At 34.8% G+C, this 24,845-nt stretch overlaps 1 protein-coding gene across 5 annotated transcripts in view; it reads left to right on the top strand.

Moving 5' to 3' along the window:
• PRP4K (pre-mRNA processing factor kinase PRP4K) overlaps positions 1 to 24,845 on the top strand; it is a 26,315-nt gene extending 1,470 nt beyond the window's left edge. The window contains exons 2-19 of one of the 5 annotated variants that reach the window (XR_010387859.1): positions 2,506 to 3,699; positions 6,730 to 6,903; positions 7,144 to 7,299; positions 8,064 to 8,145; positions 8,387 to 8,597; positions 10,948 to 11,021; positions 12,435 to 12,525; positions 13,174 to 13,321; positions 14,571 to 14,708; positions 15,890 to 16,043; positions 18,768 to 18,882; positions 19,387 to 19,538; positions 20,008 to 20,094; positions 20,776 to 21,525; positions 22,039 to 22,084; positions 22,595 to 22,680; positions 23,500 to 23,545; positions 24,662 to 24,845. Coding sequence is in view for 1 of the 5 variants with exons in the window: in XM_064507090.1 (XP_064363160.1) it covers positions 2,506 to 3,699; positions 6,730 to 6,903; positions 7,144 to 7,299; positions 8,064 to 8,145; positions 8,387 to 8,597; positions 10,948 to 11,021; positions 12,435 to 12,525; positions 13,174 to 13,321; positions 14,571 to 14,708; positions 15,890 to 16,043; positions 18,768 to 18,882; positions 19,387 to 19,538; positions 20,008 to 20,094; positions 20,776 to 20,979 (2,980 nt within the window). In the remaining 4 variants the exon portion in view is untranslated. Of the gene's footprint in view, positions 1 to 2,505; positions 3,700 to 6,729; positions 6,904 to 7,143; positions 7,300 to 8,063; positions 8,146 to 8,386; positions 8,598 to 10,947; positions 11,022 to 12,434; positions 12,526 to 13,173; positions 13,322 to 14,570; positions 14,709 to 15,889; positions 16,044 to 18,767; positions 18,883 to 19,386; positions 19,539 to 20,007; positions 20,095 to 20,775; positions 22,287 to 22,594; positions 22,681 to 23,499; positions 23,546 to 24,661 lie in introns of those variants that run through there. The other 4 variants (XR_010387857.1, XR_010387856.1, XR_010387858.1 and 1 more) reach the window with 4 other exon arrangements.

Raw genomic sequence — 24,845 nt, 5'->3', positions numbered from 1 at the left:
CAATTCCTCTGTTTGTAAGACCGTTAGCTTCCTAAACATGCGGGTATCTGCCTCATAATCTTCTGAAATCTTCTTTAAAAGTTTCTTACCTGTGCAAATAAGGCTGTGAAACATTTGAATTAAATAAAAGTTTGCTGATGTTTTGTGAAATAAACAGATTGAATTTCTAGATTCCGGTGCATGAAGAAACACTGAAGTATTTAATAATAACAGAAGTTGATTGTAATTTTATATTTGGGATAGAAATATTAAGAAAACTAGCAGTCATATTAGCAGTGTCCTGAGATACTGCAGTGATGATGCATCTTATCTGGAGCCTTTGCTACCAGTTTACTTTTAGAGAGTGTAAAGTGAGACTATTACATAACATTAAAATAAATTAAATTACAGAATAAATTCCACTTAGCTCTTGGTATCACTTTCTGGTATTAAGAGTAGGAAGACTTGTCCAGAGCAGCTTGAATGGATCACATTTTGGTTGCCTGTGATATTTTTGTAATGTCATGAAGTACCATTAGTATGTTAATGGGGACCTCATACAGCTTCCTAAAAAGACACACAGCCCCCTAAAATTCCCTTTTTAACATTTCTCTGCCCTTTAGGCAATTTATGTCACTGGCAACATTTGCTCTGAATTGCAAATCCAAAATGAAAAAATTTTAATACTTTTTCCTTCTTTTTGGTGCCTTTTGTACCAAATGTAAGAGAAGGCAAACTCGTATGGCAGTTGCTCCTCTTTTTCCTTACTGATATTCTGCTATCATAATGATATCCAGCATCAGGAAGGAGCACTTGAGGAAAAATGCCTTTCTATATGCTTTGATCGAGTAACCAGTAGTAATGGGAAAGATGTATGTGCTTTAAAAAGGGGGGGGGGGGCATTCTGACTAACGTTTCTGAATGTTGCGTGTTTTTCACTCAACTACGCTGTCCTCTTGCAGATTTTCTCATTTCAGAGTAATAAAGTGTTAATAGCTTTAACAAATTATTTTAATATATGTTGCAGAGAAGTTTGTTTTCCAGTACCTGATTTTACATTAACTCAAACAGGAAAGTGTGCTTGTTAAAGATTCTATTAATAAGAAAGGAAGTAATAGAATTTATGTAGAGTGCTCTCCTTTAGACCTGACTTAGAAGGCTTCAGATATGTTTAAACTATTGGATTGCTAATTCATCAGAGACTTCTGTCTTTAGAAACTAACCGACTTTGGAGGAAATCTGAATAATTCTGTGTACTTCCCCACCAACACTCCTGGCTTTCACGTTTAGGCAATTTCATTACTGTAAGTGAAGCATGGGGTACAGAAAGAGCTTTATTTAAGTTACTAAAGTATTGACTAGTAAATTCTAAAGTTGCAGTGTAGGTCAGACAAGTTTGTAGAAATGTTAACCGTGACACCTACAATGTGAGTTAGCAGACAGATTTCAAAAGATAGACATCTGTCATGGACAGTTCCTTAATTGATATTTTGAGGGTGATGGGGATGTATTTGCTGAATAACTTTAAAAAATCTATTGGTAAGTCAGTTTCAGCTTCTAGGGAAGATAAAATAGGAGAATGCCTAACATGTCAGGACTGAATTTTATTATTTTTGAAGCCATTAAATATACTAATTAAATTGCTTGTTGCTCTGACTAGCTAATTGAAAGGAGTTATTTTTAATAGAAAATATCTAGATGATTATTTTAATAACACCCTTTATACTTTCTGCTTTTTTGTCCAGTGCCGTTTTACAGGTCCAAGATTACTGCTTTTTTTCTTGGGAAGCTGACAGTCTATTATATGTTATCAGAAGGCTCTCTGAAATTATGGGCTTCCTTAATTTATCCTATTCTTTAATACTGTTCCCTGTATCACATAAATGCAAAAAAAAGGGGGGGGGCTTATTTCCACTAACAAGTGTGTACACTTGCAGAAAAAGATAGTTAAAATAACTGGTCTATTTTGCGTGAAATTGTGCAAGATGGTTTAATTAGGTGGTCAGAATCATCCTCTGATATAACTGTTTTGCCCTTCAGAGTACAACTGTGTGTTCTGCCTTTTGAAAAAAAATAAAAGACACAGTTTGGGTTAGGCATAGGAGTAGAACAGCAACTAAGAAAGATGATAGACTAACAGGATGCATAAGTATGCAGCACTGTTGTGTACTATTTACAGATATTATCAGTATTGAACCTAAAAGCATAAAATTGATTTCACCTATGTATTTTGTCTTGTTAGTGCGTTTGCTGGCTTTTCCCTCTGTAGCACCCTCTCCTTTCTCTCTCTCTCTCTTTTTTTTTTTTTTCTCCCAGTCACAAGTGTCTGTTCATGGGGGATTTTATCTGATATAACTTGGTTATGTGAGCTGTACAGTTATAGTTCTGCTAAAACTAAGTAATTAGATACTGGTTAGTTTCCAAAATAAAAACAACAAGAACTGTCATAAAGAGACTGTCAACCTAAAACAGATTTAAGCACTGCAGTGAGTTGATGGTGCTGATCTATAGTTTTTGTTTTTGCAGAGTTGAGGAGGCTGATATGTCTGAGAAAAGTGTAAATGAAGAAAATGGGGAAATATCAGAGGGAGACCAACCTCAGAACAAGCACAGCCGACACAAAAAAAAGAAACACAAACATCGAAGTAAACACAAGAAACATAAACATTCTTCAGAAGAAGATAAGGACAAAAAACATAAACACAGACACAAACATAAGAAGCATAAACGGAAAGAGGTAGCTGATACCTCTGACAAAGAAGATGGACCAGCTAAAAGAACTAAAATTGATTTTTTAGCTCCTCTGGAAGACTTGGAGAAACAAAGAGCATTGTTGAAAGCTGAACTTGAAAATGAATTAATGGAAGGAAAAGTCCAATCTGGGATGGGATTAATATTGCAAGGTTATGAGTCAGGCTCTGAAGAAGAGGGGGAGATTAATGAAAAAGTACGAAATGGAAATAGACCTACAGCTAAATCCAGCACTAAGGGGAAATTAGAACCTGTGGACAATAAAACTAGTTCCAAGAAAGGAAGCAAGAGTGAATCAAAAGAAAGGACTAGGCACAGATCTGACAAAAAGAAAAGCAAGGCAGGAATTGATGGAATCAAAGAGAAAACAACAAGAAGCAAGTCAAAAGAGAGGAGAAAATCCAAAAGTCCTTATAAAAGAAGTAAGTCTCAAGATCAGACAAGGAAATCAAGATCTCCGATGCTTAAAAGGAGATCTCAGGAGAAAAATAGAAAGTCTAAATCTCCCCCAGAGGATAGGAATAAGGCAGATGATAAAAGTAAATCAAGAGATCGCAGAAAGTCTCCAGTTGTAAATGAAAGCAAAACTCGAGATCGTGGCAGAAAATCCAGATCTCCAATAGAACTAAGAAGCAAGTCCAAAGATAGACGATCACGGTCCAAAGATAGAAAATCTAGGAGAACAGAGACTGACAAAGAAAAAAAGCCAATTAAATCTCCTTCTAAAGATGCTTCTTCAGGGAAAGAAAACAGGTCCCCCAGAAGACCTGGCCGGAGCCCAAAAGGAAAAAGCTTATCTCCAAAACAACGTGAAAAGTCAAGAAGAAGCCGATCCCCTCTCTTTAATGATCGTAGATCTAAACAGAGTAAATCCCCCTCTCGAACCCAGTCTCCAGGCAGAAGAGCAAGGAGTAGATCTGCAGAAAGGAAAAGAAGAGAATCAGATCGGAGGCGTCTATCTTCACCGAGGTAACCTAAAGATGTCAAGAACCATCAGAAAATGCATTATAGGATGAACTGTCTTCTAGTTTAGTGTTTATCTCTTTGCTTTATTCTGAAAGCAGCTATTAAAACAGGCAGTCAAATTGCTCGTAATCGTGAGCTTCCTTTGTGTGTATTCAGTTTTCAGAAACACTCCCCCAGCTGTCAGACATGCAGACTTGACTTGCGTTGTTAAAGTTGGGCTGGGTTATTTTTGGTGCTCACACCATTACTGGGAACAAGGTTTGTAGTTCAGGTCTTTTTGTCTCAAGCTGTTTGATTCAGATTTTGATCTCTACTTTATTTCTTAGTCAATAATTCTGTAATTTTCAGGAATTTTTATGAAGCTGGAGTCTCCTGCGCTCTTGCATGTCAGTGTTGGCTAACAGTGGATAATTAAAACCCCAAAATGTTTTGTGATACAATCAGCATGTGCAAATGTACTCAAATCTTTAATATCAATGGGCCCTTCTCAGTCATTTTTTCTTAAAACAAACAAACAAACAAAAAAAACCCTCTGTTTCCATTTGCTAGAGGTGTGATGGTTTTGTTTTACTGCTCTATTATAGGTCTGTCTTGGTGGTGGGGTTAACCTTGTATACTGTTACCATATTTTGCATTCACCTGAATGAGAGGGGAGAGACTGAAATCTTTTATTTAATATATTTTTAATGTATTTTCAATCTTGGCAGTTTTTTTAAAGGTAATTTAGCCTATGAAAACAGTTACCTAGAGATTGTAGTATAAATAATCAGAAAATAATTACCAGCGTCTCTTTCTCTGAAAATGATAAGATATGGGTAGTAAGCTCCCAATCAGAGAGCAATAGAAGTCTATTACTTTTTTGAAGTTAATTCATTAAATGTAATAATTTTAACTTAATAAATTGTAGTAACTTTTTATCATGGGGTATAGCTTTGCATATTTCAAGAGTTAAGAACAAAAGTACTAATTTAAAATTTTTCATTAGAACCACTAAGATCTAACTTGGTAAATAAGCGCCTAAAATATGTGAAAGTCTTTCTGCCTGCACAACTGAAGATTACTCCTGTTCCAAGTACGGGGTAGATTCTGTAGGCACAATTAGTAGCTTTATTTGTCTGTATTACATTTTAGCAATAGTGCAGGTACTTTGGAGGATGGTCCCAGTGATAACCAGATTAATCAAGTATTGTAAGTGCTAGCAGTTTATCTAGCTGCTTCCTGGTGACTCAGGAAGGTAACGGCACACCATTAAAAGTTTCTTTTATGATGTATTGGACTTTTTTCTCAGCATTTTGCATCTTTCAGTTTTCACTTCTCATGACAGCTTGCATTGCAGCCAGTTTGAATTAGTTATCTAAACATCATTTCAAGTGAGTAGTGCATGTATCTAGAATTCTGCTGTCAAATTGATACTGAAGTAACTTTGGCAATGCAGTGTTCTGTTGTACTGTGGTGAGCAGCATGTGAGTGGGGGACTGCTAAGAAATACTTTCTGCTGGAAGTGTTAGCCAGACAGTAGGAATAATCTTCCCTTGTGGGACAGCTTGAAATGATTTTCTTAGTTGGAGTCTTAACCACCTGTAACTACTTTAGGCTGCTAGAGAATTTCAAGAGCTTTAATGAACAGTTTTAACCACAAATAATTATTTTTCCTGTTAGCACTTCCAGTGTTCTAATCATGCTAAATACTTTTCTTTAACTGAAGCTAATTATTATAAAATATTGCTATAAATGTCAGCCTAATCACCCTCTGCTTCTCATGGCATGCTTATGATCCCTGAACTGATTTTTTTTTTTACAGGTATTTTGGTTGGCAAGTGATACAATCACTTTCTTAACCAAGAAGTGTGAAACTGTCAGTTCATCCTGTGATTTTTTTTTTCTTTTTTTTTCTTTTTTTTTTTTTTTTTTAATATTCAAAAGAACATAATCTAAATTAAATGAGTTAGAGATCAGCCTGCACCAGCATTTGAGTCTACGGTAATGTCTACAGAAACTGGCACTACTTCTGCCGGTGCATAAGTTTTACTTCCTTCCCATTGTTTACTGTCATGCATCATTTCTGTATGCATGTTCATGATACATAGCTAAGATAGTTGAAGATGATTTAACAGTCATAAAAAGCATCATTACAGAATGGCTGGAATTAATCTTTCGGATCCAAAATCTTTCAGATTTTGTTCATTGGGATACAGCACCTGAAATAACTTGTTCCAATTTAATTAAAAAAAATTAAAATAAAGTGGCAGCTTTCCTCATTTACTTTGAACAGTGTTGTGGAAATATTTTTCAGGAGTTTCTGTTGCAGACTCATTAGAATAGTTGCCAAATATTTTTAACTTTTATGCTTTACAATTTTGGATTGACGTTTTCTGTCATGGAGTACAGTTATGCTTTTTAATGCAGCTGGTGGCCCATTAAGGATTTTTTTCTTACATATTGTGAATCTACACAGTGTCAAATTCCAATTTTTTTAATCCAATAAGGGCTAATTTACATGTTAATTAAGAATTGAAATTTTCAGCTGTTGTATTAGAATGTTTTAAATGTTGAGGCTGTCCAGTTCCAGTCTCCAAATTGAAATAGACATTACAGTCATTGTTGTGGAATAGTTCAGTCCTAAATTTCAACTCTGTTGTAAAGTTGTGGAGAAAATTCTCAAGAATTATTTTTTCATATTTTCCTTACTGTTAATATTGTTTCTGATAAAGTTGAAAACTGGCCACTATTTATGTAAGATAGAAACACAAGCTTTGTTTTAAACCTCTCTTAGCTTTATGATAGTAATTAACAAGCTCTGTTTCCAGAGTTGTCCTGAACTAGACCTATATATGGGCACATATTTCCCAGGGTGGGGAGACATACACAAGGAGGGCAACCAGCTCTGCAACATACTTATCCATCCCTGCCTCAGAAGCCCATCTGGTGGACCCTCTCTTGCAGTAAGATTTTAAAGTGAGCTTTTAGAGGGAATTGTGATTTTTGTTTTCAGCTTGCTCTTGCTTTACTGCCATTCTCTTTCTTTATTTTAAGAACACGGACAAGAGATGATATTCTCTCTAGACGTGAAAGATCAAAAGATGTCAGCCCACCTAGTAGATGGTCCCCATCCAGAAGAAGGTCTCGGTCACCCATTAGAAGGAGGTCTCGTTCACCCCTTCGACGGAGCCGATCTCCAAGAAGGCGGAGTAGGTCTCCTCGAAGGAGGTAAAGACACACACTGTGGTTTTTTTGTCTTTTAAAATATGGATAAAATAAACTAAAATTGATAGTTTATGTATAAAATGATCATGCATTTCTGTTTTATTCCAGAATTGTATATGCTAGCATGGTCAAATTAATTTTGTCATCCATGAAGTCATTTGTTTTAGTACTTTGAGCCACTGAATATATGTACGTTTTATGAACAGATTTTCCTCCTTTTGTTAATACTCTTCTGTTCATCAGAGATAGAGGCAGAAGAAGTAGATCTCGTCTTCGAAGGAGATCCAGGTCACGAGGTGGCCATAGACGTAGGAGTAGAAGCAAAGCTAAAGAAGACAAATTTAAAGGTAGTCTTTCTGAGGGTATGAAGGCTGAGCAGGAGTCCTCGTCAGATGAAAAGTAAGTATTAACTTCCAACTTCTGTTCCTTATCTAAAAATACAGATCCACTTATATGGAGAATTAACTGACATTGATCTTCATATGGTAGGTAGTTTTTTGGGTTGTGGTCTAAAAGTGTAGCATGTTTCAGTACTGGTGATACTGTCAAACTGCTGCTGGTGTGATCTGTGTGTAATCTGAAAAGCTTTGGAGTATGCAGGAACAATCAAGGCCTCTTCACTAGTAGGCAGGCTTGGGGGTTGGTGTGTGGTTTGGTTCCTAAATGAAGCTTGATCCATATCATGTGAAAATTGTTTAGTCTATGCACACTTCAGCCTATTCTCTTGAAAAACTATAACACCTGAAAGGGTGAATTGCTGCCTGTATGCTGTTTTTTATTGTTTCTGTATTTGCTGAATAACTACCTAATCCAGTTGCACAGGAATATCCATTCTTAACAATCACATTTTCAAGGAAAAATGATGCAGGGATGAAAATTAACAACTTTTTTTGCCTTTTTAGAAACACTTATTGTTAATTGTTTACACTTACAAATAAACTAATCAAAATCCAAAAGAGATATCAAAAGATATATTTTCTCAGTGAGAAGATATAAATATACATGCTGGGATTTAATATGCTTTTGCTTTCTGAGTCAGTTGAGCAGTTACTGTTCAGTATTAGATTGTGTGTGTCCTAGACCAAGGAACTGCATTTGCTAAAATTCAGTATGTAATCATATGTGTTTATGAAGGTATTTAAAAAGTAATGACCTCTTTGTAGTCTTGAAGACTTTGATTTGGAAGAAGAGGATGAAGAAGCAGAAATAAGACAAAGACGGTTACAGCGGCAAGCAATTGTTCAGGTACACAGTTATAGTATCATGTGGGTTTACAGCATCAAGATATATACTGTTAGGGCAAAAAATTGCAATCTCTACTTTCATTACTAAGGCAAGGCTCTTAGCCTGTTACTGGTTCACACCCAACCCAATAATTTATTGTAAATGTTAGTTTTGGCTAAAGTTTATGCTTCCATTGCAGTGGCATTGCATCTGAGACTGAAGGTGTGATGCTGAGATTAATGATAAAATTTCTTTTTTGTAGAAATACAAAGGCCAGACAGAAGACAGTAATATGTCTGTACCATCTGAACCAAGCAGTCCTCAAAGTAGTACACGTAGTCGCTCAAATTCACCAGATGACATCCTAGAAAGAGTAGCTGCTGATGTTAAAGAGTATGAGCGGGAAAATGTTGACACATTTGAGGCATCAGTAAAAGCCAAGCACAACCTAATGACAGTTGAGCAGAACAACGGTAAGAGTCTGAAATCTCACTATGTATTGTCATTTATGAAAGCTTAACTCATAAGCAGATCGTTGTAAAAGAGACATTTTATTTAATTTCCTGATATACTTCCAGACTTGGAAATACAGTGACTTTTCAGACAGATTTTGAGTGTTCACCTGAATATTATAGTACTTAAAACATACCTTTAAAATAAAACTTTTTTGCTAAGGAGCATGATATGAGTAGAACATGTTTTTCATATTTCTCATAACTCTTAATGCAGTTAGTGTTATAAATTTGGAGAAACAGATATCAATGCCTGTCTTTATAGTTAGGAATCATCCTTTTTAACTTTGCAGTTTTTCTTTTCAGTCTGTGTCTGTCTGTCTGTCTGTCTCTCTCTCTCTCTCTCTCTCTGTCTCTCTGTCTCTCTCTCTCTCTCTTTTTTAAAGCCACTGTTTATGAAGAACAGTGGATCTGTAGTCATTTAGATTGCCAAAATGGACTTAGTACTTTTGACAGTCATGCTAATCAGAGTAACTGTTGGTGAGGGAAGGGTTTTTTCCTGGTCTTTCTCCCCATGCATAATTATTGGACAGCAATGCTGAAATACGTTGTCACATAAAACCTGCATTGTGCCTGGTGCAGCAAAAGGAGCATAGAGAATCTCCTAGTGCACCTTGTAGTATTGAAAATTCACTTCTCTTCTCTTTTGGATTGCTGGAACTAGATCACTACTGTACATCTTCCCAGCAGTCAAAGGTATGTGTTTAGCCATGTGCAGACATAGTTGAGGTAGTTTTAACTATTTCAGTTACTCTTTACAGTTTTATTGCAACAGCACACTGTTCAACTAGGCCTGTGAAACCTTCCCACCCTCCAGTAAATAGCTGGATGGTTAGCTTGTATTTAGTGTCATGCTCTAGATGTATCCTTGGGGACTGAATGTGGTATGTTGCAGTGGATGCTTCCCTTTGAAGTAATGCTACTTCTCTTTGAGACAGCTATGTTGCACTGGAATCTGTCCTTGTGCTCCCCTTACCAGTATGTTTACAGACTGTTGTCCTGCAGTGTAGGTGAAAAGAGCTTTTTTAATGTATTTTTCTCTGTTTGCATACCACGAAGACCAAGTCTTTTTATGGAAAACAGATAACTTTTTTTGTCAGAGGTATGCACTGCTTTCAAATTTTGTCCACTGAAGTATGTGAAAACATAACTACAAAGACGTTTCTTAAGCTATGAAAAAGGTTTTTAAAAAATAGATCAGTTACACTCCTATCAAATCCTGGAATTTTCCTGTATTGGTAGAATTCTGGGTCAGGGTGGCTGTAGTGACAGGTGGAAAACAATGGCAGGATGATCTTTTTTTTTGAGTGCGCCATTTTTTTGTTTATAGCCTGACCTCACACAGAGGCAGGGTAATAAGTTGTACTCATTGTAGGCTGATGAAAATACAAGTAACTTGAACTAAAAGAAAATCTTAAGAGGATGCCAAAAGTGTCTGTATCTTGAAACTGTGGTATCAGCATGATTGATGACAGTTTTCAATGTTTTGAGAAGATTTCAATCCAGTTATCTTTTTGTATGAAAGCAGTTGGCTATGTGCGTTGTGAAAATTGGAGAATTCTGGGGTTAACCATTTATTTTCTCCATTGCTTAATACCATTAACGGAATGTTTGTAATTTATCATGGTCATGATGGGATGCTACCAAAATACGTTATGAAATAGTTTGAAGTTTACTTGCTTTCACTAACACATGTACTTAATTTATATTTCTTTGTTTTTGTCTTATCAACCAAATAAAATGTCTTTGGGACTTTAAAGATGATTAAAAGGTGAGAAAGGGATAATCTTGCCTGCATTAAGAATGTTTCTCTTTTAAACATAATAGTTAACTTCATCTTTGACTCTAAGCTACACACAAGCTCCTTTTTGACAGGAAAAACTTTGACGAAAACACTGCCTAAAGAAAGAACTTTTGGGCTTTACAACTTTTTTTTTTAGTAAAATACCTTGTGTTTAGCAGAAAACCCTAATTTTGTATATTGGATGCATAAATTCACTATCAGTAAGGATCATGTAAAATAAGGGATTTTTCTTTCTATATGAATTGTTTGAAATCTGTGCTTATTTTTTTTCAAGGAGTATGCATATTTTGAGTGCACTGAAAAATTAACTAACGCGAGCTTTCTATTTGTAGAATTTTTAATTTCTTAAAATGATCTTCTCCAAAAGCAGTATTAGAGCCACCTCTTTACCACCATATTGATCTTAGATTATATTGTAAAGATATCAAGACACAAATTATAGTAGTCTGATAGTTATTATTAGTTTGTCCTCATTTTCATATTGAATAATCTAAATTTCCTTTTAAGGTTCAGCTCAGAAGAAGCTGCTAGCTCCTGATATGTTCACAGAATCAGATGATATGTTTGCTGCATACTTTGATGTAGGTAATTCTTAGAGATGAAATATATGGATTTTTGCTTATCTTTTTGTTAAGGAGTTACTGTCACTTGAGTTTTGTGGGAATTCGGATTATAGAAGTATGTGTAACTGGGTGGGCAATATAGTCTGAGTCTTTAGATCAGCTGAGGCAGACAAAGTAGTTCTTAATATTTCACCAAAGTAAAACTTACTTAAATTAGTGGGAGTTTTGCCTGACTGAATGCTTGGAGATTTCACCTGCTGTTTCAATAGGATGTGCAGTGGCAAACAGTAACAAAGTTCTTTGTACCTTAAGCTTTTATGTTAATGTTACCATGTGCACTTCCCTAAATACGTACCCTCTTCAGTGGGTTATGCATGGTTAATTAAAAGTGTGTGTGTAATGTATTTTAATTTGCTGATGATGCTGTTCAGGACTAATCTGGTGGCTTCTTTTTAGATGATGAGATGCATTTCCTGTTTTTACTTCTGCATTATTCCAGCAGCTTTCTCTAAATACGCTGCCCTGATCTGTCAACTGCGGCAGTCCAATTAATTGTTTTGAGACTTTACATGCAATTCTCTGTACACCTTCTTGGTTATTGCTGACACCAACCATTGAGAGATAGGTCAAGACAACAATTTTCTTAACTCAGAAATTCTGCAGTTAATTTTGTTTTACAGCAGACGTTGATGGAAGTATTGGTGACAAAAGGCTGCCACAGTGTCACTCTACCAACATCATAAAAAGGAAAAAAAAGAAATCCTTTGATCTGGAAAAAAAAAGTAGTACTTGAAGAATATTTGATTTTTTTATTTGTGATTTTAAAAGTTTGGCTTGTGAGTAAGCAGTTCTCCCTTCCAGGAACTAGTGTCCAACTGAAGATATTCTTAACTACTTAGATTTGAATTTGAATAATATTTTGCCAAATCTGTTAAGAGATGTCAGCAGCAATTGTAATAATTTTATGATCATAAGTGTAACAGTATGGATTTTTTGAAGTGGCATAGAATGAACAAAAATTCAAGCCTTAAGCAACTGTATTTACCCCTCAAATTTTATTTCCACAAATGTACTGTAGGTAAAAAGCGTTATTCATATGGTCTAGAATGTGCATTCTAATTTAACTTGTTCAAATTCCTTGCGGGTAATAACTGAAACACTGCCTATTTCTAATATTTAGTAATAGTTTTATTGATTGTTCCTACTCTCTTCCCCTGCAACCGTCTGCAAGTACTGGTGTTTAAATAGCATTTTATGTTCAGTACTTTGTCTCCTAAAAGATAAGTGTGTTTGTACTGTGGAGAGGAACAGTGTTTCAGTGCAAAAAAGTGCCTAATCATGTGGGCTTTTGGGTTTCATGAGTAAACATCAAAGAAAAAAACACGTATTTGGAGCACATAAGTAAAGCTGTTTTTGTCCTTTTTATTTCAGAGTGCTCGTCTAAGGGCTGCTGGGTTTGGAAAAGATTTTAAGGAAAACCCCAATCTCAGGGATAACTGGACTGATGCAGAAGGCTATTATCGTAAGTTAAATACGTCGATTTGCACTTAAATCTGAAAAAAGGATGCTAAATAGAAAATATCCTCGTTTAAAAGCACTGAAACGTTATTCTAAAGTAACCACACTACAGGACCCTCGCTTAGTTTGACACGTTTGTGCAGTGTCAAACTGCTGCCACATATATCACAGAATTTCAGTCCGGGTAAAACTAAAAACTGTCCGAAGTCATTTACAGCCATGAGATCACCCCCACAAAGGAAAGCGGTGCTGGCCAGGATTTGAAACCAAAACAGCATCCAGGAGAACATGGATGCCTAGTTGTCATCCAGTACTTAGAATGGAGATACTAAAGTGAGCATATTTCACTTCACTGCTCAGTGTTAAAATCATTTGCAATAGTAAAAGTCAGAAGAAATATTCCTGTAATGGATGAAATGGGCATGCAGCTTTTAACCTCAGTATGAAAAGACGCCAGACTTACAGAATCACAATTTCAGTTCCACAAAATTTTCACACAACGAGGTATAAAATGTATGCCATCAAGTTTTTAAGTGACTATCCTTTTCCCCCCATTTCTGAATTATACAGAACTGTTTATTTTTCATAAAATACTTTGTTATATATGTCACTCATAATTTTTACTGTAAATTGCTTGATTTTTATCCTTCAGGTGTTAACATAGGCGAAGTTCTAGATAAACGTTACAATGTCTATGGTTATACGGGCCAGGGAGTCTTTAGTAACGTAGTGCGAGCCAGGGATATGGCAAGAGCAAACCAAGAAGTAGCTGTTAAAATCATCAGGAACAACGAACTTATGTAAGTAACATTTTTGCATAATAGTAGTATTAATAAAGCAAATGTAAGTTGGAAGTTTTTCATTATGTGATTTGAATCTCCCTTTGTCTCAAGCAAAATAACAGATTACAGCTGTGATTCCTGCTTTTCTGCTAATATGAGCCATATAATTGGAAGCACTTGAGGACTTTGTATCCACACTTCTTTACAGCTATCACAGGAGAAGGGTACTTGCATTTTTGTCAGGCACTTTCTCATTTGCAAAACTACAAGGAACAGTGGTGGCAAAGAACAAGCTTATAGCCAGTTATATGGCCTGCCCAAGTCTAAAATTTTTGAGATGGGAGATAAGAGTGCTAGCTATGGACTGTATAATTTTGTTTTGATGGACCAAATCCATTTGGCAGGCTATAGATTGGATCCTGGTCAGTCATCTGCAGCTTTTTTAATATATTCTGTGTGTGTGCGCATGCACGTGTGTGTGCGTGCACATGCCTATGCGTATAGGAAAGGGATGGGACTGTGCCTATAGAGAAAAAATTGCTGAAGGTCTTTCAGATTAAGTGAGTGTTAATTAGTGCGATGTTGGGTTAGACTACATTATTATGCTGTGTGAGGACTCATCTGTAACACGTTTTTAGCACCTGCTGCAGTGTTGCTGGAATCATGTATTATGTCCTCTGCCATTAAAGACAACTGAAAATCTTTTCCATGCATTTTACCTTGGAAGTTTTAAAACTGGCACTGTTGTATATTTAACTGGGTTATTTTGGTTTATGTGAATGCATACTTAGCAGTGATAAAAATAAACAGGCAATAAATTATTTCATTTTGGTATTTTATGTAGATAGTTCAATTTGGGTGTGTACTTCGCTCTGTGGTCAGTTTGGCTTAAAATTTATTTAATAATATACATGGTTAAATACTTTTTTTAAAAAAGTAAACTTCTGAAATGTGTTCTGTAAAACTCAGCTGTACCGTATTACAGGAGAAAATCCAATTTCAGCTTTAAATGCAATCAGGAGGGAGGAGGAAAGTACAAGTAGGTTAAAAAGTCACAGATGATGCTCAAAGAATGGAATAAAATTATGCACAGTGTAGATACTGACAGTAAACCACAGATGACTTTTTTCAACCAGTGCTACATTAAGAAACTGCAAAACATTTCTTGTTTCGTGATAATTACAACCAGCCAAGTGAATGTCTAGATTAAAAGAAGGTATTAGAATTTTAAACATTTTGTTTTCTAATTGTATTTCTTCATTTTTAGGCAAAAAACTGGCCTAAAAGAACTGGAATTTTTGAAGAAGCTCAATGATGCAGATCCTGATGACAAGTTTCATTGTCTACGATTATTCAGGCATTTCTACCACAAACAGCATCTCTGTCTCGTATTTGAGCCACTCAGGTAAGATGACCAATATATGGGGCTTTCTATAAAAATAAAGTTCAGTTAAGTGATCTTGAACGTTCTGCTCTTGACTGTTGTTTTCATTTTAGTATCTTTCTTGTTCCATTGCTAAGATTCAAGAATGCAAGGAATTTTATTAAAAATACCTGAAAGCAGAAGTCCACAGATGACTGAATTATTTCAGATTTACCTGAAGCATCATTATGAACTTGCTGCCTGGTCCATATTTGAAACAAAACAATATATTATTAAGGTGGTTCATCTTACTGATGATGTTCTTAATGATTTTTTTTGGTCATCATGTTGTTCTTGGCTTTCATAATTCTTTATTTTATGGGTTTGGATTCAGAATGCATTCCCGGAGAGGTTCAACAAATGCTGTATGTTATCTGAAGACTACATATGCAACCATGCTCTAAGGAAGAAATTGTTAGTGTACTTTGCATACTTGCTTTTGCTTTAAATAGTCAGGTTCCTTTGACAGGTTAATTGGAGACAGTGTGTTTTATGATAGATCTGGATATATTCAGTGCCTTAGTTTCCATTTTTGCTTAGATGGAGACATACTATTGTTCATATCCTAAGTTTTCCTGTATGTCATATTTTAATTTTTGCCATGAGTTTTTGAGGTGAAGATAATTATTTTGTTGTTTTTTTGCTGAAACAGTGCAAGTTTTACAAAATGGCCATTATATTTTGATTAATAAGCAGTAAGATCAATTACTTTCTTGAGCTGCACTTTTTATAACACACTTGTACATTATTTATATCCTGTGATGGAATCACTGCCCTTTTTACCTGTCTACTTTTCAAGTCATCAGAACATGGCCTCCTCAAATATTTTTTGTTTGTTTGTTTGTTTAAGTAAAAGAGTACAAAGAGAGTATAGTTGTTAAGAAAATGCAGTTCATGTGCTAATTAATTCTGTTAAATTAATCTTGATTTAAAATGTGTTCTGAACTGATGTCAGTCTAGTCAGTAACTATACAGTATATAGTAGATCTGATCGATTAACAGTTCTGCTTCATTGCTAAACCTTAAGAGTAATGTATTTTAAGTTGAATGCTGCTTTTCCCAAAATATCTAAAGCTAACTAGTTTCTTCATATTCCTCTTATAGTTTAGAGGGCCAAAACACTTTTCTTTGTTAAGTTATCTTCTGTTCTCTCTCTCTAATAGTATGAATTTACGAGAAGTGTTGAAAAAGTATGGGAAAGATGTTGGTCTCCATATTAAAGCTGTGCGTTCCTACAGCCAGCAGTTGTTCTTGGCATTAAAACTTCTTAAAAGATGCAATATCCTACATGCAGACATTAAACCAGATAATATTTTGGTAAGTAATAATTTAAACTTACTTTGCACAGTCTATAGTGTAAAATAAAATATGTGGAAAATCAAGTATTTGGAATGAATACCATTTGTCTGAATTCTGTGAATTCAGATGAAATCAAAAATTTGTTTTCTTTCCCTGAAAAATTTTAGAGTTCATGTTTTGAAAAAAGATGGCTTCATGGTATAAACAGTAAACAAGAAATATAATACAATCAAATACTTAAATTGCAACTAAGCTTCCAAATAAAATTGTTTATCTAGTACAGTCTTTCTCAAACTAACCTGCATTCACTTACACACTTGTATCTTTTCATAAAGCAGATCTTCTATAGTCTCAGCAATTTTTCCGTGCAGTTGAAAAATGCTCTTGCTTTCTGCAAAATTTAATTAAATTGTTTGCGTTTGGAGATTTTGTTTATTTGGATGAGATGATGGGGAAAAGTGATTAACGCTTTTGAAACCAAACATGGGTTGACTTTGATTTTCTTGTCATCCCTGTGATGCATTCAGATTTCTATTTTACTCAAAATGTTCACTTCATGCCATTGCAGCTCTAAAATTTACTATCTAAATGTGAGATATGTGAATAATACACTGTTTTATGAGTGGCGTAGAGGAGCTCTAAACAGATATAATTTCAGTATCTAGAATGAAGGTCCAGCAAGGATATTTTTCCGTATTTTCTAGAGAATTAGAAATCATTTGTGTTCTCCTTTCTTACCACTAAGTCACTGTAGTCTTCTCCAGAAGACTTTTTTATACCCTTCACTTGTTGAAATAGTCTGTAACAGATTCAATAACAAATATACAGGAGTAGTCTTTACCAAGCAGATGTTTAAAAATAATGATTAAGCAGGAATAGGAAAGGGTAGTTCTAGTAACAGAAAGTCTTTCATGCAACCAGTATTACTGAAAACAATTCTACCTACTTGTGTACATGTTGTTCTTTGGCAATTTTAGATATAAAAATTGTTCCTACTATGAAATATTCGATTTATTCAGGGTTCTCTCCATGTCTTGCAAATTTTTGTGTTTTGTTCTAAAGTCTTACATGTTTCTTTCACTTTACTGCATTTCTATAATTTATATTAGCAAGTTCTGATGTTGCTTTTTTAGGCTATTAAAAAATAAGAATCTGTGGGAGGGAGAGGTTCCCATTTCATACACTTCCTTCTCAAGCCTAAACTTTGAAGTGCCATGACACCCAGCATGCTTGTATTCATGTAGATTATTAAACTGTTTTGCTTCATATTAGAAAAATTACCAGTTTATGAAGCTGAATACAGTAATACTATTTTTAGATAACCTAAATAATTGACCTATTTATTTCTTATTATTTAAATCCTTAACTTGGAGTTGCCTAGAAAAATGAATATATAAAAATACTTAATTTAAAGAAATGTAATTTAAAAGTCAGGTGATTTGCTTGTTAATGACTAGAGGCTTTGTCAGATGTTTTTTTTTTCTGTGAAATTTATTTCCTGTGCATGTTAGATGCAAGTTTCTAATGATAAGGTAACATCATCGCAGCACTGTTTTTCTTGCAGGATTTATTACTGGAAGATGATTTGAATGACAAAATACAGAGCAGTTGTTAACTAATTGTGATCATAACTTTTTTTCCCACTGTTACAGGATGTTGATAAATGAATTGGTGTTGGTATTTTAAGCATCCGGTTACTGGTACTGCAATGAGGCGTGTTTAGCTTTGAAGGTAGCTTTTGGTTGTCCTTAACATAGGATGTTTGGTCTCAGTTATACTGCAAAGGTGACTCACTTGTTTCCCAAGCGATGTTTGATATGCCTTTGATCCCATTCTGGACTGATCTTTGAGCAGGGTATTGTCTGCATATTGGAAGTTGCTAACTTTAGTTGTCCAGAGATGCAGGTAATATTTGGGGTGCATAAGAGAGTACCTTTTCAACTAACTTTGTACCAAGCCAGATGAAGTAAGGCGAAATCAGTGCTTTAATGCCATGGAAGAGTTGTCTGAGCACTGATATAGGTAGATAGATAGAGATATATATAGAGATTATGTAGATATATTTTTTTTTATATATATATATATTTATATATATAAAAAATCATATGCATTGTTTAAAAAGTACTTTGAAGTGTGTATGTGGGACTTTTCTTGGCATGTTTGTATTTTTTTTTGAAAGAGATGGGAACTCTAATATAAATTATGTTTGCTTAGTAACCCTGTGCATGTCTTTGACTCTCATGCCATGGATGTCAAAAGCTATGAAACTACATTTCTGACTTTCTCAGCAGGTGTCACTATTACTGTGTACATTGCTGATATGTTAAAATAAAAATGCAAATTTTTTTGCATGTTTTGTGTTTAATTTTTGATATCTAGACAGAAGCAGTTAAATAACATTCAAGGTTAATTTTTTCCCCTGCTTTAAAATACCTGTGATCCATGTAGAAATAATCAAATAGCACAACTGAAAAAAATAGTAAGGTAGGTAAGGGAAAAGTACATGAAAGTCACCTGTTCAGTATTTTGTATGATCTGAAAACATTAACTGTAACTTCATTTTATGGAGGCTTTACTGTTTCTTTAGAATATAGAGAGGAAGGATTGAAACATGGGAAGAATTTGAAATTTAAAGGCTGGATGTTTTTCTTGTCTCTGACATAAATGCATTGTTAATTTCACAGTGCTGTTGGCAATCCTGTCTGCAAACAGTGCAAATACATATTTATTTTTAACTTGCAGGTGAATGAGTCTAAAACGATATTAAAGCTTTGTGATTTTGGATCAGCTTCACATGTTGCAGATAACGATATCACACCGTATCTCGTTAGTAGATTTTATCGAGCTCCTGAAATCAGTAAGTAAATTTAGATTGGCCACACTCATCTTAAGCAGTAGCAGGCTATACCACTATGAGCAAATGAGAATTTGCTTTGAGTTTATTCTCTATTCAGTCCCAGAATAACGTCACTTTGGAAATTTATGGTAGTCAAAAGTTCAAACTTTGAAAGCATGTTTGTGTGACTCTTCCTGTATGTTGGTTTTCAGTTCAGTGAGGACAGGGAGAAGTCATTCTGATTTGGTTATAGTTTTGTTTTAATTCAGAGGTACTGTTCTGACTTTTTTTAATAACTTAAGTTGTTGAGATTTGTTTGGATGTTAGGTAAAAATCTCCCTTTCTAAAAATAGGTATCCTGTAAAAGTGAGAAGGGTTGCTTCCTTCTTTTATGGTACCTTCTTTTTCCGAAGAGTAGGAGCACCAACATAATTTCCAAATCAGAATTTTTTCATCTGTTTACTTTTGTGATAGTATATCTTTACAACTGCCTTTATGGGATTAACTTGATTTGCTCTGTTTCAGTTATAGGAAAAATCTATGACTATGGTATAGATATGTGGTCTGTAGGCTGCACATTATATGAACTTTATACAGGAAAAATACTCTTTCCTGGCAAAACCAATAACCATATGCTGAAACTAGCCATGGATCTCAAAGGAAAGATGCCCAACAAGGTAAGAAAAACAAGTACATAAATTTCACTGACATCTTAAACTACTGAATTGAACATACTTTCTTTTTTTCTCCTTTAATTCTGTTTCTTATCATATACATCTTCTCTTAACAGCCAGTAAATATCAGACATCCCTCTGACTGTATAATTTATATTGATTTAAAATCTTATGAAGTGAAAGTGTACAGCTTCTTTTTCATAGACTAAGTATAAAGTGAAAGCAGAAACCTTCTAAGCACTGACCTGAAAAAAATACGTAAGTCAATGGAAGACACTGTCCTTTTTCAACTGGTTTGAACTGTATTTTTTTCATTCAATTTCTAGTCATTTCTCACTGTCCTTTTGATATATATTTTTTTTTAGAAATACTAAATTATTCATGTTGCAATCAGTTAGTAGATGTTGATGTTAATTGTGGAATTTGTAAGACTTAGAGAACTTACCCAAAACTCTTGCCTCTCATTTTCCAGATGATTCGAAAAGGCGTGTTCAAAGATCAGCACTTTGATCAAAATCTCAACTTTATGTATATAGAAGTAGATAAAGTGACAGAAAGGGTAAGTCCTTAATGTTCAACTAAGCTATTACTTTTTTCCAAGTTTTTCCTACTACAGTGGTGTTTCCAACACATCTTAATTAAAAACAGGATTTGGAAGGTGTTAGATTATCCTGTGGAGCAGTGTGGATAGAGTATATGATTATAATCTGGCAATAAATATTTTTCCTATAATTGAATAACTTGGTGTTTAAGAGAAATCAGAGTTCCATCTCTTTAGGTATAGAAGGTGTCTTCATATAAACTATCCTGAAATTACTAACAAAAAATATTCTGCCCTCCTGTTAGAGGAGAATGCCAGACTTAACAGCGACCTCCTACGACAGGCAGGTCATACTTATTTTCTGTGCAGTCTTAACATTGGAAACCCATTAATTATCCCAGAATTAATGATCAGATGTGGGATGCTTTCTGTGTGGACTTTTGATCATGTTTGTGGTTAACTGAGGCTTTAGGTTCATCTGCACCTACCGTGGATGAAAAATAGCCTGGCCTTCCCCTGACTGCTTATTTCCACACTTTCCCTTTGCCTGTGTGAGGATTTATGAGGCCATATGATGCACTGCACTGGGAAAGTGATCAGATACAACCCTGCAAAAAAGTTGCTTCTTAAGCCCTGTAAAACAGCCAGGGTTTTGTGCACTACTTCTGTTCTACAAGGTTACTGTTTTTGTATTCATAGGAGAAAGTTACTGTTATGAGCACCATTAATCCAACCAAGGACCTGTTAGCAGACTTGATTGGGTGCCAACGACTCCCTGAAGACCAGCGTAAAAAAGTACACCAGCTAAAGGACTTGTTGGACCAGATTCTAATGTTAGACCCGGCTAAACGGATTAGCATCAACCAGGCTCTTCAGCATGCCTTCATCCAGGAAAAAATTTAAACCAGATGAAGAAGTTCAAAGGGTTTGAGTAATTAAGATACAAAGACTGAAGAAATTTCACAGCAGTTATTAATGTATATAAACATAAATATTTCCCCTGCAAAGTTGAGGAAGAAATGATACATTTGAATTAACATCAAGGCTGATATTTCTTTTAGAAATGTTAGAGTAATTCTGTTTTGTGTCTTATGTGAAAATTTTCACTGTAGAACTGTTCTAATTGCCAAGACTGCACAGAAGTACAATGCTAATGTATATCGTTGCAGTTCGTATATATTATAAAAAGAAAAAGCATCTGTTATAAAAAGAGCAGTAATACTGGGTGGTTGATTTGTTTTTAGCAGACTTGGCTTCATTTTTGTCTTTAAAAAATGGCCAGCATAAATGCTGTTTATATTCACATTTTCCTAGGTGTGTGTGTGCAGGCCACAGCAGCATGCCCTTGGTGTAGTCAGTGCCGAAGGGGGTCTGTTCCTTCTTGAGCCTGCCTGCAGGGATGGTCTCCTCTTTTAAAGCAGGTTGTGTACAACTTTCAGTACACTGAAGGTAAGCTAACCCATCAACATCACCGGTGTTTAAGCTGTTATTTTACTGGAACAACTGACAAATGAGAGACAATAGCATTGTGGCAGAATTCCCTGCATGTTTGATAAATGATCTTGTTTTATTTTCTGGCATTACAACCGTGGCATAGTTACAACTTCTGTTCTGTTCATCACATTTAAAATTTTGAGAGCGCGCACTTGATGGATAGAGCGCCTTCAGTGTACTGTTTCTTATTACTTTAATTTTTTTAATCAACTTGCTATAGACTTTGTATACATTTTGTTAAATACAGTTCACTATGACATAGAACCAATACTTTCAGAAGAGTTTTCATTTAGTAATTACATATGTTGGGATCTCATTTGAAAGACCTTATATCTAAAGGATAGATAGACAACATAATGAAATTTTTAACTATTTGTATGTCATTTTGAAAGTGTACTGCTTTATGCTAAAAGTGTTTCATTTGTTCATTGTTTTCATTATTTGTGATCATGTTGTCTTTCAATACAGGCATAAACCTTCCACTCTTGAACAAAGCAGCTGCTTTTTAAAAGCGGTAATTGCTTCTTTACCTTTTATTTCTTTTGTAAATGAAGCTTTTCTTTAAAAAATGTGACTTTAAAGTGTTGTCTCTTGCATAAAACAGTTGACACTTATTGTAAAGTGAAGATTGTTCTGCTGCATGTAAAGTGGACCATGCAGATTTCTGTATGTTTTCAGTATGCATCATTAGATAATAAAGTCTTTTGTGAACAAGGCATTTGTAGCCATTTTTAAAAGAATCTGTCTTCAGTGATGGTAAATCAGGTAATTTGTAAGAACCACCCCTGCATTTTCTATTAATCATTTAATTGAAGGGTTTATTAAAAATTATGATCTTTGGGAGTGCTATAGGCTATGTTAATTAGATATATAATTATCACTGCTTAAAGAAAACAAACCCTACAGATACTGTCTGTCTGCTTTCATTGTAATGAAATTATTCCTGTAGGACATGGGATTAAATTCAGGATTTAACTAATGTTTGTGCTGTTTTTCTCACTTTTCCTTTTGATGGTGCTGAAAGAGAAAAAGGAAAGCGAGTCACAGGCCACTCAACGCCTACTCCATGGGTCTGATTTGCTGAGACACCAACTTCACCTTCCTAACAAGGTTATTTCTGACAGCATGTGTAGATAAACATTTAGCAACAAGTTAAAAACAGCTTGAAACATTTGTGAGTTGGTTATGCAACATGAGGAAATCAAAATCAAACTTTTCAGGTCCATACTGCTGTTTAGTAATTCTCTCTTACAATATTAAGAGGTTCATCTTTTCATTTTTGTTAATATATTCTGAAAAGGTGTGCAAAACCCACTGGTTTCACATATTTTATAATACTACTTTAAACTCAGGAGGGTTTTTGTATCCATCTAGGTACATAATGGCAACAATCATGCACTCTTAGTGCACTCAAGAATGGAAAAATGAGGCAAAGCAGTCATTCTGCTGGTGGGAGATACCCCACCAAGGAGATGTAATGAACTAACTACAAAAACAGGCAGGAGATGGGTGGTTTTATATGCTATTTGGAACCTTCAACCTGTCTCTTCTCAATTTATATTCTAATATTTTTTAATAAAAAGTAATCTGTTCTTATTTCCACACACTAAGGTACTTGTATACAGGAAATAGAAAATGCAGCTTTCGCATTTAATGAAGTATTAGTTGCTTGCTAGTTAAATATAGAAAGTAACTTGCCCTTGCACAACATAGGCAGCACTTCTGATGGCAGTTTTACACAGATGTAGTAAGAGCTTATTCTTTCTGTTGCTTTGTATTTTATTTTTAACATAGGAATATAAAACAATGAAATGAGTGGTGATACAGAAACAATGCAATAGAAACAATGCACCTTAATACCTACAGAACTGTCTTAAGCTAATCTGAAGAAGTATAAAGTTGCTCGTTTACTTGTTCTTTGTGTTGTAGGTGCAGCTCAAAAGAAGATGACGACTACCAGAAGACATGAACAAAGGTTTCTGTCCTATAAAAGATATGAAAAATATTCTTCATGTAGTTCTGTCTAATCTTTTGGTTTCCAGCATTCCAGTTTAGAATTGATTAACACTGCTGCTGTATTCTTACTGCTTAGAATATACTTGCTGTATTAGTATTTGTTACATAGATGTGCTTGTTTATTTTCTGGTTGGATATTTTTTTTAATTGTGATTAAATGTAGGTAAATAAACATTATCATTTAATGCGGTTTTCTTAAAATGATAAAATGGCCAATACAAAACCTGTCATTTAGGGAAGAGTCTATTATTATGTTTGGTTAAAATACACTTTTTTTAACTAGTAAATATATAAGCAGGTGATGCATTTTTTTTTTCTTGAACTTCAGCAGGTTCCTTATTTTAATTCTGTCAGACTTTATTGTTGATAAACCAGAGACTGGCTGACAGGGGATTGTTCAAAAGCAAGTGGATTTCAGTCCTCTGCCCTGTTCCAGCTTCAGCTTTTTTCTGTTGGCAACAACAGATAATCTTTAATTCTGGCTTCAAAAGCCTCTAGAATAGAAGACTTCTGTCAAGGAACCTGTCCAGTGTTAGGCAGTACCTGTCCCTTGTAGCTTTTGGTTTCTGAGGATAGCAGAGAAGTTACCAGTGTCACTGTAGTTAGCTGAATTCCAGTGCTTGCCGCTCAGTACAAGTAGAACAGCTGTGCAACAGATTTTTCTTGTTGAACTATTTTTCAGCTAATCTAGGAAGGAGGATAATTTATTTGTTCCTCCTATACATAAAAATTAAATTTTTATCTTCATTTAGTCCTGCATAAAGAATGTTTGGTTACATCTGCTGTGCTACCTTCTATTCCCTTCTCTCTAAAACAAGAAGCTTCATGTTTAACATGTTTGGTTTGGCAGCATCCAGAAAAACCATGCTACCATTTGCACTTTTTAACCCAAATCCCTAAGGACAGAAATGAAATGCCCTGCCTTTTTTAGTGCTGAATCAGATACATAGGCAGTTAGAATCTCTTTTAATATACATAACCACAGTGTATGCTACTTAAACAGTTTTTAATTTTTAAATTAAAATAGAATGATTCTTTTAAAACCTTTTTAATAATACTTTATCTCCATACATAGGGTAAGTGGCATTATACCTCTGAAGAACCTTTATATATATCGATCCATACACAGAAGGCAAACCAGTTTGTGAGATTACTGGAGAAAGAGCAGTCTTCTACAGTATGTGTCAAATTGTAACTCGGAGTAGAAAATGTTGGGAAGTGGCAATTGCTTGAAGCTAATAAAAGAAGCTTAAAACTTA

The sequence above is a fragment of the Dromaius novaehollandiae genome, chromosome 2 (assembly GCF_036370855.1).
Source record: "Dromaius novaehollandiae isolate bDroNov1 chromosome 2, bDroNov1.hap1, whole genome shotgun sequence".
NCBI classification, from domain to species: domain Eukaryota; kingdom Metazoa; phylum Chordata; class Aves; order Casuariiformes; family Dromaiidae; genus Dromaius; species Dromaius novaehollandiae.
The sequence above is the reverse complement of the archived record's forward strand: the minus strand, read 5'-3'. Positions and strand labels throughout refer to the sequence as shown.